The 12,721-nt window shown below is 32.7% G+C and overlaps 2 protein-coding genes across 3 annotated transcripts; one reads left to right on the top strand and one right to left on the bottom strand.

Annotated features, from left to right (window-relative positions):
• Positions 1-210: 210 nt before the first annotated feature.
• On the top strand, positions 211-1,270 carry LOC110651891 (protein AUXIN-REGULATED GENE INVOLVED IN ORGAN SIZE). Its single transcript, XM_058136191.1, has one exon. The coding sequence runs from the start codon at positions 760-762 to the stop codon at positions 1,162-1,164; it is 405 nt and encodes a 134-aa protein (XP_057992174.1). The 5' UTR covers positions 211-759; the 3' UTR covers positions 1,165-1,270.
• A 2,282-nt stretch (positions 1,271-3,552) lies between these two features.
• On the bottom strand, positions 3,553-11,781 carry LOC110651892 (ankyrin repeat protein SKIP35). 2 transcript variants are annotated; one of them, XM_021807363.2, is made up of 4 exons: positions 11,639-11,781; positions 10,243-11,436; positions 6,074-6,506; positions 3,553-4,645 (listed from the first exon to the last, which is right to left on the bottom strand). In XM_021807363.2, exons 2-4 carry the CDS (start codon positions 10,872-10,874, stop codon positions 3,839-3,841), a joined length of 1,872 nt encoding a protein of 623 aa, XP_021663055.2. In that variant the 5' UTR covers positions 10,875-11,436; positions 11,639-11,781; the 3' UTR covers positions 3,553-3,838. The 2 variants fall into 2 exon arrangements, with proteins under 2 accessions (XP_021663055.2, XP_021663056.2); XM_021807364.2 differs by having other exon boundaries at positions 11,521-11,650.
• Positions 11,782-12,721: the final 940 nt, after the last annotated feature.

The following is a 12,721-nucleotide window of genomic DNA, read 5'->3' as shown; positions in this document are numbered from 1 at the left end:
CTAAGAATTTATGAGGTGACATTAGGCTTGAGAGCAAGGGGATTTAAGAAAGAAAGGGTATCAATATTGACTTTGGTTTTGTTTTGTTTTATCTGTTGTGGATATTAAAATTTTTAATTTTCTGGGTTTAATTGATTACTGGTGATGATTAAACATGATGAATATCTTAAAACTGACTCTATCTTTTCTCTTTTCTGATTGTATGTCCAGTTGGCCAATTGGGGACGAAGTTAATTTCTGTTTTCTGAAATTGAAGGCAGCTGGATTTTCTTGAAACAGGAGGATAGAGATAACAATATAAAGAATGGTAGCAGGAGTTTTACATTGTTGTTGTTAGTGGAATTTCGAATTTCTTCTATGTTTCTTGTAAATTTGTCTTTGAATCTGCTTTACACTTCTTGCAATTGATGAACCAAGTGTACACATTGTGATCTGACAAGAAGCATTAGCATTCTTGACTCCTGGAAAAGAAAACAGAATTTCACACATCTTTCTTCGAGAGTATAGAGCTGCTGGTTAGCTGCATACCACATTTCACAATCTGGGTTGAACTTCAATAGTTGATTCAAATTGAATGGTAAGAATCTTGGCTGAGCTTTGATTTCCATTACTGAGAGAAAATTTCTAGGCTAGGACAGAGCTGGTTGTCCATTGATCAATTTGGAGAAATCAGAGGCAGAGATCTGTGGAATTTTGAACTTGTGAAGAAATTGATCTCATCTGGGATTCTGGGGATTTGGTGACTAAAACAAGTATTAAATGAGTTGTGGACATCCTAAGTCAGATACAAAATTTTCAAGAAGTATAATCAACCTGCAAGATCATTATCCTAGCAACATTATGGATGGGAGAGCAAGAAAGATGAATGTCACAACCCCAACTCCTCCCCCTCCCCTAAGAGTAGAGAAAAAGAAAATGGAGTATCAAAGATCTATGTCACAAGGCAGTGGGAGAAGGTTGTTTCCTGCAAGCTATTTCAGCTTGGAATCACTGCTGCTGTTAATATGTCTCACAGCATCTCTGTTGATCCTTCCTCTGATACTTCCACCATTACCTCCACCACCTTTCTTATTGCTTCTGCTTCCTATAGGCATCTTAGCAGTGCTAATGATCTTGGCATTCATGCCTACCAATGCAAGGGATATTACCTATACATACGTGTAAATGGTGTTTCAAAAGAAATGCACCTCTTTTTCTCCCTTAGAAATTTTGTATTTTCTCCCCCTAAATGTTGAAAAGAAAACAAGATAACATTTCTTTTATTTCTTAATCAACTCTCTCATGCAACCTTACTTTTCTTCTTTGATTTTGGTTTTGATTTGATCTAATGCTTAGTATTGTTGAAGCAAGCTTGCTGATTTGCAGCTTGGACTGAAACATACCAACTGCTTCATGCCCTTAATGCCATTGTATTTGTGGTTTGTGAAGAAAGCCTTTGTTTAATTTTCCTTCTTGTAGATCCCAATAATCTTTTCCCTGATTTTAAAATCAAATTAAGTCAAATCTTCCTGGTATGATTTGAGTTATTGCTCCATCAATTTTGCAGTTGAGATGGAGAATTTAACATTGTAAATTATTAAAAGGCATAATTATAAAATAATATTAACAATATTTAATTAGCATAAAATATGAAAATTATTTTTTTTTTGAAAAATCTTTAATTGAACCATGATATGTAGTTTGATTATTATTATTATTATTATTATTATTGAGCACAAACAAGAATCCATAACAAATACACTAAAATTATGTTGGTTGGACATAATTCACACTTTTCTTTTCATAGGAAAATAATACACTTAATTAACATCATCATTAATTAGCATAAAAATAATAAGTTCATTTTAAATAGTAACAAAATCACTGAATGAATTATTATTATTATTATTTAAAATAATAATACCTTATTATTGTACTCTTGTAGATGTAGCACAAATTTACCTTATTTGCTTGATTTTTAAAAACCATTTTCATGTTGAAATTGAATTATTTAAGTACAGGAAAAGGTGGAATAAAAAAATTACTATTAATTTTTTTTATTTTAATAAAATAAATGATTTTCTTATTCTAAAAAATATATTAATTAATTTTTATATTTTTATTTCATCTACCGATTCTTCCATTCAATTTAAATTAAAATTTTCTTTTAGTTAAAATATTTAATAAAAAGGGAAATTGATATGAAAGAAATTAAATAGTTCAATACTTAAATATTTTTTAAATTATAGAGATTAAATAAAAATTAAATAAATATTTAAAATAGCAGAGAGATTAAAAAAATAAATTAAATAACAATATAAAAATTTATTAATATATTTTTAAAATAAAAAATAAATAATTCATTAAAATAGAAAAATGGAATAGAAAAAAAGAAAAATGGAAGAGGACATGTACTATGATTTGGTCACTTTCATTGTTTGACCAAACCCACAAGCCTTTTTAGGAACTTGTGTCTTCAGCTTGCCCAAAGTCTTTTGTTTTAATTTATAAATATGCTTCTTGCCTTAAAAATAGTCAAATTTTAAATGCATTTTTGGTAGTGGAATACAATTCAACATATTCCATGGAAATTTTTTTTATATTGTTCAAAATTATATAAATCTAATAAAACGACATATTTTCAACTACTTCTCAAGATTTATTTATTGAAATTTTATTTTTTATTTATTGTTACATAATTCATCAATATTTTAAAATTTAAAAAATCTCAAATTTAATAAAAATTTACTTTAATAGTATTGAAGTTGATTCTAAAACTATAAACTTTTAAATTTAAAAGAATTTGATGAGTTGAGTAAATTTTACTATGAGTAAAAACAATTTTCTTTTGGTATAAAGTACATCTCATAATTAAATTATTTTTTTTTTGTTGTCGTACAATATTTTAGAGATCATTCCACCCTTAGAATAAAAACAGAAAGAATGGAGCCAAAATGAAAACGAAGGCGGCAATTCCAAAAAGGCAACATAAATAATAATAAATTAGTGGGGGAAGAATTCAAAGCCATCCACAGTGAATAATGCAAAAAGAAATGAAGCTGCTGCCGCTGACTTATCAAATGCCATGTGAATTGCGAAACACCCACTCTTTTGGACCACTGCACAATTTTTTTTTTTTTTTTTGAGTTTGATTTGTAATGCCTGCTTCAAACCTATTTCAACCTCGCCGGCCACCAGAGATACTTCCTGTCACTCACAATTGAATTGAATAAACATGCACTTCTACTCGGACCAACATTTATGACCTCTTAACTCCTTTTCTTCTACGTCAGGAACTTTAAAATGGAAAAGAAATGCTATTGTTCCAATTCATGATCCCATTCCACTACCAGCTCAATGGCAAAGACCCTAAATTATCCCACACTTGGAGGCTTTAAAGAAAATTGATATTCACAGTCTTACTTCTGTTTTATAGAGGCTATTCCCGTGAGTCGTGACTCAAATTCATGACCCCCAAAACACAAGTAGAGTAATTTTATTGGTACCTTAAGATAATAATAATGACGAAGACGAGAGATACAGGGTGGAAATAAGGAAAAAAAAAAGCAAAGATAACAAAAAGATTATACTCGGCTAATATACATTCGCACTATACAACCCTTTGTAACAATACTTGCTCTGCGTCTTATATATTACAGGTCAACATGCGCATACATTAACACAGATTATATATGCTATAGAGAATGCAGAGATATGTTAGGAGTTTAGCCAACCACATTATGGAAGGAAAATTGGCAAACCTTTAGCTTTTCACCTTAACCACTGCTGAAATATTTTATTTTCTACAGCACATATGAGGTGCAAAGGGTAAAACTGTAAATCTGCAGCGTGAAACATTCTACCCAACACTGTCGGTGTGAACCAAAAATGGAGGAAGGTGATGCTCCAAAATAGACAAGAGCTCTCTGCCTTGACTCACCCCTTCCAAGGACCCACCCCCTAGCCTTCTCACGGCTTCAACAAGCTGCCCTCTTAGCCTTTGTGAAAACAACCGACCACCTGCTGCAACACACTCCCGATACAAAGGCAAGTAAGCAATTGCCACCCTGAGGGGGCCTGGCAGATCCCTTATGCACATGGGAGATCCACCCCAATTCAAAATCCTCACTAGATTCATATAATGTTCTTGACCTTGCCTTGATCCATCCAAGAAAGCTGCCTCTGACCAATGCTCCTGAAGAAAAGCCCTCAGCTCAGGGGCAACAGCCTCATCATCAGACCTAGCAATGCTGTCTGCAACAGCATAAGTAGCAACAGGATCACCTAAAAAATCAGAACGAAGAAGAAACGCCACTCCATCAAGTGACCCACCACTTCGCTCGCCAGCAGCCTTGAGAATTTCAATGCTGAGAGCTGCAAGAACATTCTGAGGTACATGAGGCAGAAGATACGCAGCAACATCAACTTGGCTACTGGAAGTGGCAGCTGTAAGGGCAAGGCAGAGTTCCATGTCACGACAACCCCTGTTCACAAACCACTGGACAACCTGCATACAGCCCCTTTCTGCTGCTCTCATAAAAGGGCCTAAAAAAGCTATAGCATTCCCCTCTTCCACTAGACATTCCATTGTGCCAATTTTGCAGTAATGAGAAGCAAAACCAAGGGCCAGATCAACATCAACATCCAAGCTGTTCCTTTGGGCAATCTGAATGCAGAAATCCCATGTTAGATAAGCAAAAATGATAATCAAAGGCAATTTAAATACCATTTAAAACTCTCAGGTAATCTCTCTCCCTTTCCCATTCTCTTCACGGGAAAAAAAATGTATAATAGGCATGCTTTTTGTAGATTGAGAAGTAATTGGAAGGTTGAGACAGGAGAAAAGGACACCAGCCATCAGAAAATATAAAAAACAATAAGAACAAACTCGGAGATGCCAACATATTCTAATAGGGATGAAATGATTCAATCCAATACTCAGCCATCAGGCTAATTCATGATCCAAAAACTCAACTGCTTTTTGGTTTAACAGCTAACTTGAATATGCAAGTTGAGATCTGAACTTAGCAATTTAAACCATATCGATACTCATATTTCCTGAACCTTAATGACCCCATCTACCAGCTTGGAAAATCAGGTCTATAACCTTCAAATATGAATATAACATCAAATGGATTCCCTAATTGCTTCAACACTACAAGCAGAATCATATTTTAAGATACACAGTGATTCTTCTACCTTCTAACTAATAATTTGAGAAACAAGCTATCTAGGCACTAGGCAGACTACCTACAAAATAATCCAAGCATATCAGTTTCATATATATGTTATGTTCCAAGGATCAGATGGAGGAAATTATCCTTTAAATTCTGGAAAAACATAACCCTTTTGCATGCATTTACAGTTAGCTCTCTACGGTCTTTGGATAAGCTCACTTAGCTTGTGTACCATCAAAGTATAGTCACGTGATCAACAAAAGGCTCATTCACTCACACATGATAATTCTTACTTTTCTAGTGTTATTCCAGCAAGAAGTATTTTGCAGATTAAAAAATTAAAAAATAAAAAATAAAACAAACAAACAAACAAACACAGCCCTAAGCATGAATAACTGCTAACTTTCATTGCAAATATAATTAACATCAGCATTTTAGTTCAACTTTCAATCTCCGCCTTTCTTTTCTTTTTCAAACTACTAACTTTTTTTTTCATAATTATGCTGAAATTTCCAATGACTCCAAGTCTGAGTCAATCATATATTTCTTTCACAGTGCACTATTATTTTCACATGAAGAAGAAGGTTAATATATTTATCTGCTATTCCTTTTTCTTCCCTCTTCCGTGCCTACCTCAGTTCATACTTTCATTCTTTACTCCCACATCATTTGCGACCACCAAAAAAGAGAGGAAAAGCACTTAAGACCACCAAAAAACTTGCCAATAAAATCACCTAGAAATGGATAATTGTTGAGAATTAGACATGGACATTAATGATGTGTTAACCATTTCTCTTGCTGTTTGACCAAAGTCGTAAGAATCTTTCCAAATAAAAAGAATATCTTTTTCACAAGAAAAGTGGACAAAAAATAGCTGTACAGAAATTGAATGTCATCCTGGAAAATAATCACTTTACCTGCAATAAGATGCGCACAAGTTCTGTACTTCCAAAACGAGAGGCTTCAAGAAAACACTGGTTAACATTGTCCGCCCCACCTTCAACTAGCATACCCAACAATCCTTGGACTGCAGTGGCTGATATCCCAGATGCCCAGCCAGGATCAAAGGAACTAGAGAATAAAGTAAGAGGAAAACAAGCTGCATCAAAGGCCTCTGTGAAATCCTTCCCTGTGAGTTGATTGCCAGCAAGGTCTAAAAACGTTTTGAATGCAGATAATTGGAGTTGAATCTCAATGGCTGAGTTATGACTCACTCTATCCCTATTCCCCTGACAACGAGAATGGAAGCCGATACATTTCAAAGCCCATTCAGTGAACTTTTGAACCTTGGCACCAGCTTCTGCCTTCAAGACCTCATCCCCATTGCATTCCTGGAGACGCTCATGCAGCCTGATGAAAAATGCAAAGGAATTTAAAGAAAAAAAAAAGCACATCAGCGCATGCTTAAATACAAAGTATCATTCAGTATATACTCTCAACAACAAGTATTGCAGTCATATTTTTTCACTTTGGTTAATGACAACAAATCCAAACTCTGGATTAACTATCAATCATGGCTAATATTGTATGCGTAAGATATGAGAAACAAACACTTACTAAAATGATATTTAAAATATTATAGAATTTACTCATGATTAAACTTGTTGAAATGCCACTTAAGATTTTCAAAAACTTTGTTCAGAAAGGGGGAGAAAAAAGATTTTTCACCCTCTCCTGTGTTGAGTATCACTTCCTTTCTTATATTTTATGTATAAAACATAGTCCACATCAACATCTAAGTGATTTGGTACCTGCCTCCTCTATCCTAGCCATAATTTACAGTTTGACATGAATGTTGAAGCAGGTATAATAAATGATACAAAGAAAAGAATCAGCTAAAAATTGATATTTGGACCAACATTTCGATTTGTTGGGTCATTACTCATTAGACCTTCCTAGCTGTAACTTGTAGCGTTGGATCTTTGAATAACTATATGCATGCAAAATATTTTCTAAAAACCAAACTAGCAGAATTAAAGCACTCTCTTTTCTCCAAAATTTAAGAATTACCAAATCAATCTCTTAAATGAAATATCTTAAATCAAAGAAAGCCAACCAGCAAAAATAAATAAAAGTATAAAAGAAAGATGAAAACGCAAGCATATCATGCCTACACACTCAGAATAGATACAATGAAAAATTTAAACATACACATTGATAGTTTTTCAAGAAACACTCAATAAATATGCACTTATTTTTCTTAGGATCACCATTTATAAAATTAACAAACTGAGTTCTTTCTGCAAATATTCTCATTCCAATTTTTTTTTTCCCTTCAACAGGTAAGATCTTTCCTACAAGTCCTTACCTTATATCAGCGCAGACGTGTGAGCCTCTGAAAGCAAATTGCGGTGATCATTAACTATAAAACCATCACTAGATGTATGATGCACAACAAATGCACCTTCCAAGACTATTAACAGATAACCACATGCATGCCAAATCAAGGCAAAAATATTGCTAACCACTTCTTAGTTCAGTTCTTTTTCAGCTTATTTTGATGTAACAAATGCAAATGTGAAATCATTGACTCCTCAGATTATTAGATAATAATGCTTCCAGGGTTCCAAAGTATTTCCCTACCTGCATAATTAAAGTATTTCAAGGAGACATTTTTTTTCATGCATTCACATAAAACTATTTAACTCCCAACATTGTTGCTCTACTCTTTAGTTTTGAAGCCTGAAACAGAAGATAGTAGATACTGTTGATGTAGGAAGATAACAAAAACTTAAGAAAAACTTCTGAAGGGGACAAATATTAAGAGAAACAAAATTACTAAAACAACGACAACAACTACTAAGCTTTAATCCCAAACTAGATGGGGTTAGCTATATGGATCCTTTTTCACCATTTAGCTCTATTAGACACTAGAGCAATTTATTCTTTATGCTTCAAAATATAAATATATGAGTATATTCAAGTATGCTGCACATGATTATAGCAGGATGGTGGAGAAGTGAGAAAGGAATCTTATAAGATTAAGATTGCAGAATTACCAAATAAGTTGAAGAAGTTTTAAAGAACTCTGATTCAACTGATTATAATGTATGAAGAATGTTAGAAAGTGAAAAACCATATATGAAAAATTAGTTAACAGATATGAAAATGCTAAGATGAATGTACATAAATAAAATGATGTATTGGATAAGAAATGAATGCACTCATAAAAAGATGAAGTTGGCACCATTGATAAAAAGTTCAAAAAAGGGACAATGTGTTGTTGATATGGTTTGATAATGTGCATCATAGACCAACAAATGCATCAGCATAGAATGTTAAGCATATTGAAGTAGCAGGAGAAAAGAAATCAAGGGATAGATCTAGGATGGCGTTTAAGGCTGCGGAAAGTAAGGAAAAAGGATTTAGTAATTACAAGCCTAGGAAACTTAAACCAAGTCAAATGGAGGAAAAAGATTAATCTGGTCAATCTCAACTAGTTGGAGGTTAAAATTTAGTTGATTATATTGCACAAATATTCCTCAAAACTATCATATGGCAGTATGTAGAAAACAAGCTAATCTTATATTCATGAGGGAGAAATGCTAGTACACAAGTGCTCCTGTAAGAGGAACAGCTGGACTGGAGTAAGGACCAACTAAAAAAGCTAGATGAGAATCCTATTCCTCTTTCCCCACAGTACAAGCAACAAATTAAAAGAACAGTGTACCCAAGTACTTGAACCTAAATGCACTGAAAACTAAAAGCAAAGAAAAATTTTCCAGCACATAAACTCATCATTCACATCTAGTTTTGAATTACTTCAATTTCCCTTTTAAAAAATTTTTATCATGGCCTTTAAAAGCTAAAAGGTGAAATTTTACGATTGCAGACAGAATTGGGGATACTAGAAATAACATTAATTTTAAGAGAAAAATAGGAGCATGGATGCTGGGATAGAGGGCAGAAAAAAAGGAGGAAAAAAAAAACAACAGAAAAAGGCTGTCATAAACAAAAGCTATCAACTGCCAAATAATCTCGCATGGAAGAAGCCTTTTCATACAAAATTGAAACACAATTAAAAAAGCACAAAATATCATGATGATTATTTCAAAAGGTGTTCAGTTTATTGTCAATCACCATCCAGTCCAAGTGGATGGTAAAAGTCCCCTTGTTTTCTCTCCCACCTCATTTGTAAAAGCTGTTCTTTTAACTTATTTGTATGATGAAGCAAAACACTTGCATAATAAAAGCACACAACTAAAATTGATTTTGTTTACAGATAATTAAGATATTGGCAAGTCATCAACAACAGTGGATCAAGAAAAATGATAACGGGAGAACTCATTTCCAAAATAATAAATAACCAGATGCCTATAAGGAAGGTCTCAAGATAAGCAAGTACCAACAAAAGGTACCACATACAAAAAGCATAATAAATAGGGACAAAGAATAAGATTAACCATAATAGACGGATAAATTTTAATAGCTGTCCTTGAACTTTAGGAGTTATAACAGAACTGTCGCTGAACTTTAAAATGTAACATAAAATCCCTTGAACTTTAAAATTTTATACAATAAAATCCTTTTGATTGGCAATAGCCGGTTTATATAGTCCAAAGCGACGGAGAGGGGACAATTTTCTCTTCTCTATGTGACAATGACAAAACCAGTTATGATTTTCTTCACAAATTAACTATGAAAGAATTTCAGCCATACGAAATAATGAAGTGTTAGACGTATAGTAGCTAATTAGAGAGACTTTATCTCCGAAAAATAATGCAATCGTTAATATTATCGTCACTCAGAATAGTCTATATCAGCGTGTTACTTATAAATTGGCTATTGAGGGTTAGAAGAATTTTACGGTACAAAATTTCAAAGTTCATGAGTTTTAAGTTATATTTTTAAGTTACCCTAGAGTTCAAGAACAAGAATCACAAAACTTTAAAGTCATACAAATAGAAAAAAGCGCACATGCACATATATGTACACAGGCATGGGGATTCATTGAGTTCTAGGTCTTATAAGTACCTTCCAAATATATCCACATAATTGCTGGAAAACAAAACACCAATTGTTCAATCCCCTAAAAAGGTTGTCAATTTTTTTTTTTTTTTTGTTTTTAAGTCAAGGTAAAACATACCTTTGAGCCATCACAGTCACGGTATCTGCAAGACTCATTGTTCGGCTCTGGCATGCAGAAACACACGATGCTAAAAATGAAGTCCTAAGAGCAGCTCTAGTGAAGTCATAAGCACCATTGGCAATGATCTTCTTGATCAATCCAGTTATCCCATGAAGCTCCTGTTGCGTGCTCAAAAACCAGATGGAGTCCAAAGTGATGCACATAGCATCATTAAGGGCCTGTGTATCTGCCAACGGAATCAAACTCTCAGCAAGCTCCCAATCATGTGAACTAACTGCACCCTGAAACAGCCGGCCTAACTCCATCCTGTCTTGTTTAGTGAGTTTCCTGTCATGGCCAACATTCCCTTTCTTGCCAACCTCAGACTCAATTACAACTGCTTGTGACTTGAGTTTCTTTGCACCACAACGATAGACACCACTCCTTCTTGACTCTTTACTTACAAGGGGTCCTTCTCTTGAGAAAACCACATTACTTCCCTCACCTTTTTCTGAAGTCAACCGTTGAATTTCATTCTTAGGACTCCCATTCTCTTCAATTTCCATTTCAGGACAAAAGGAGTCTTCAGGGTTAACGTCATCACCCACACACTTATTGGTCCCTTCCACATGTACTATCTCCTTTTCCATATTTACTAACTATACAAGCACACCAGCACAAAAGAAAAAAAAAGTTGACCTTGACCAAGCAAACGCTTAATTTTCACTATCAATACAAGGCAAAATCCTTGCAAAAACTACTACACTGAAGAGCCTTCTATTGGAAAAAAGTAGAGAAACTGTCCTCCTTGCTTCTTAATCCCAATTCCATCGAAAGAAATGGCTGTTGCCTCAAAACTCAAATTCCAATTTTCTCCCCCTATTTCAGACAATTCAAAGCTCCATATTATTCCATTCAATCAAGAACAGAAGTGGAAACCCCAATTGTTCATGAAAAAAAAAAAGATAAAATAAAATTTCCAAGATTAAACCCCAAATCAAAACCCAAAAAGGACAACTAAATTTTTCAAGCCAAATTTATACGTGGCACTGCTCGAATGATCTGAATCCACCCTCAACAGTCACAAAAACGATCAAACGAAGCAAACCCCCACTGATTACCAGGAAATGGGTACACAGTTCCATTAGTAGGGAACCCTAGAAGGCAGAAACCCCCTCTTCATCAATCGAATCAACGATCCAGAACCAAACCCTAAAACAGAAAACGCATTTACATCAATATGCAGGTATAACAATCAACATGTAAATTGCAAATATATATATTCAAGAAACTCACAAAGAGAGGTTGTTTGGAGAGAAAGAAAAAAAAATAAAAGAAAGAGAAAATCAAAAGAATGGAAAATCAGAAAGCAGAAATAGTAATAAGAAATTAAAGAGAGCTTGTGATGGCTAACCTGAACTGTAAATTGAGAGATGGAGAGAGAGACAAGGGAAGAGAAAAAGCCACTGCCCCTGGTATTCAGTATTTGTGAGAATTTATTATTATTATTATTTTCTTTTTGATACCAATAATAAATTAATTAAAAAAACAACAAAAAAATAGCTTTGTCTCCATTTTACTCTTTTCCTCTTTCTCCTATTTACAAATTAATTTTTATATTTAATTTTAATCAGTGATAAATAAAATTAAAAATAAATTTATAAAAATTAAATAATTTAAATAAATAATTATTACATTTAATCATTTAATTTTATAAATATTTTAATAAAAATTATTAAATTTTATTTTTTTATAAAATTAAATAATTTAAATTTAAATTATAATATAATCTTTTTATAATTAATTTTAATTAAACTTTGCAATTCTCAAAATGATTACCGTTGAAAGTTGATTATAATTTTTATATTTTATTAAATATTTAATTAGAAATTTGGAATTGAGAGAATATGTTAATAATAAAAGGCTTGTGGGAGAAATGGTGAAAATGAGTGTCACCATGAAAAGGAAGAGGGGGGCAATGGTGGGGCCCATGTCTGCAACAGCACCCACTATAATGATTACACATTAACATATTCTCTGACACCCACCTGTTCTCCTTTGTCCTTTTTATGTGATTGTTACTTTTCATTTATTTATTTATATTTATTATTATTATTATTATTATTATTATTATTATTATTATTATTATTATCTGGATTGTGAGTTGTGATAGAGGCAGCCTACCTCTCTTCCTTTTTACCATCGGCAAATTCCTTTTTAATTATTGAGTTATATTATAATTAATACTTTTATTTTACATTTTTAAAAGTCAAAACTTATATTTTATGTTTTTATTCCGACTCACAAAAGATTTTCTTATAAAAAATTACCATTAATAAAATATAAAATTATTTTGTTGTCCTCCAAATGAATCGGGTTTTCCTGAATCTGTTTATATAATATATATATATATATTAAACATAAAATTTATTTTTTATAATAATATTAATAAATTTATATATTTTTTATTTTATATAAATAAAATTTAAATATTTTA

Source organism: Hevea brasiliensis, chromosome 2, assembly GCF_030052815.1.
Source record: "Hevea brasiliensis isolate MT/VB/25A 57/8 chromosome 2, ASM3005281v1, whole genome shotgun sequence".
NCBI lineage: Eukaryota > Viridiplantae > Streptophyta > Magnoliopsida > Malpighiales > Euphorbiaceae > Hevea > Hevea brasiliensis.
The sequence above is the reverse complement of the archived record's forward strand: the minus strand, read 5'-3'. Positions and strand labels throughout refer to the sequence as shown.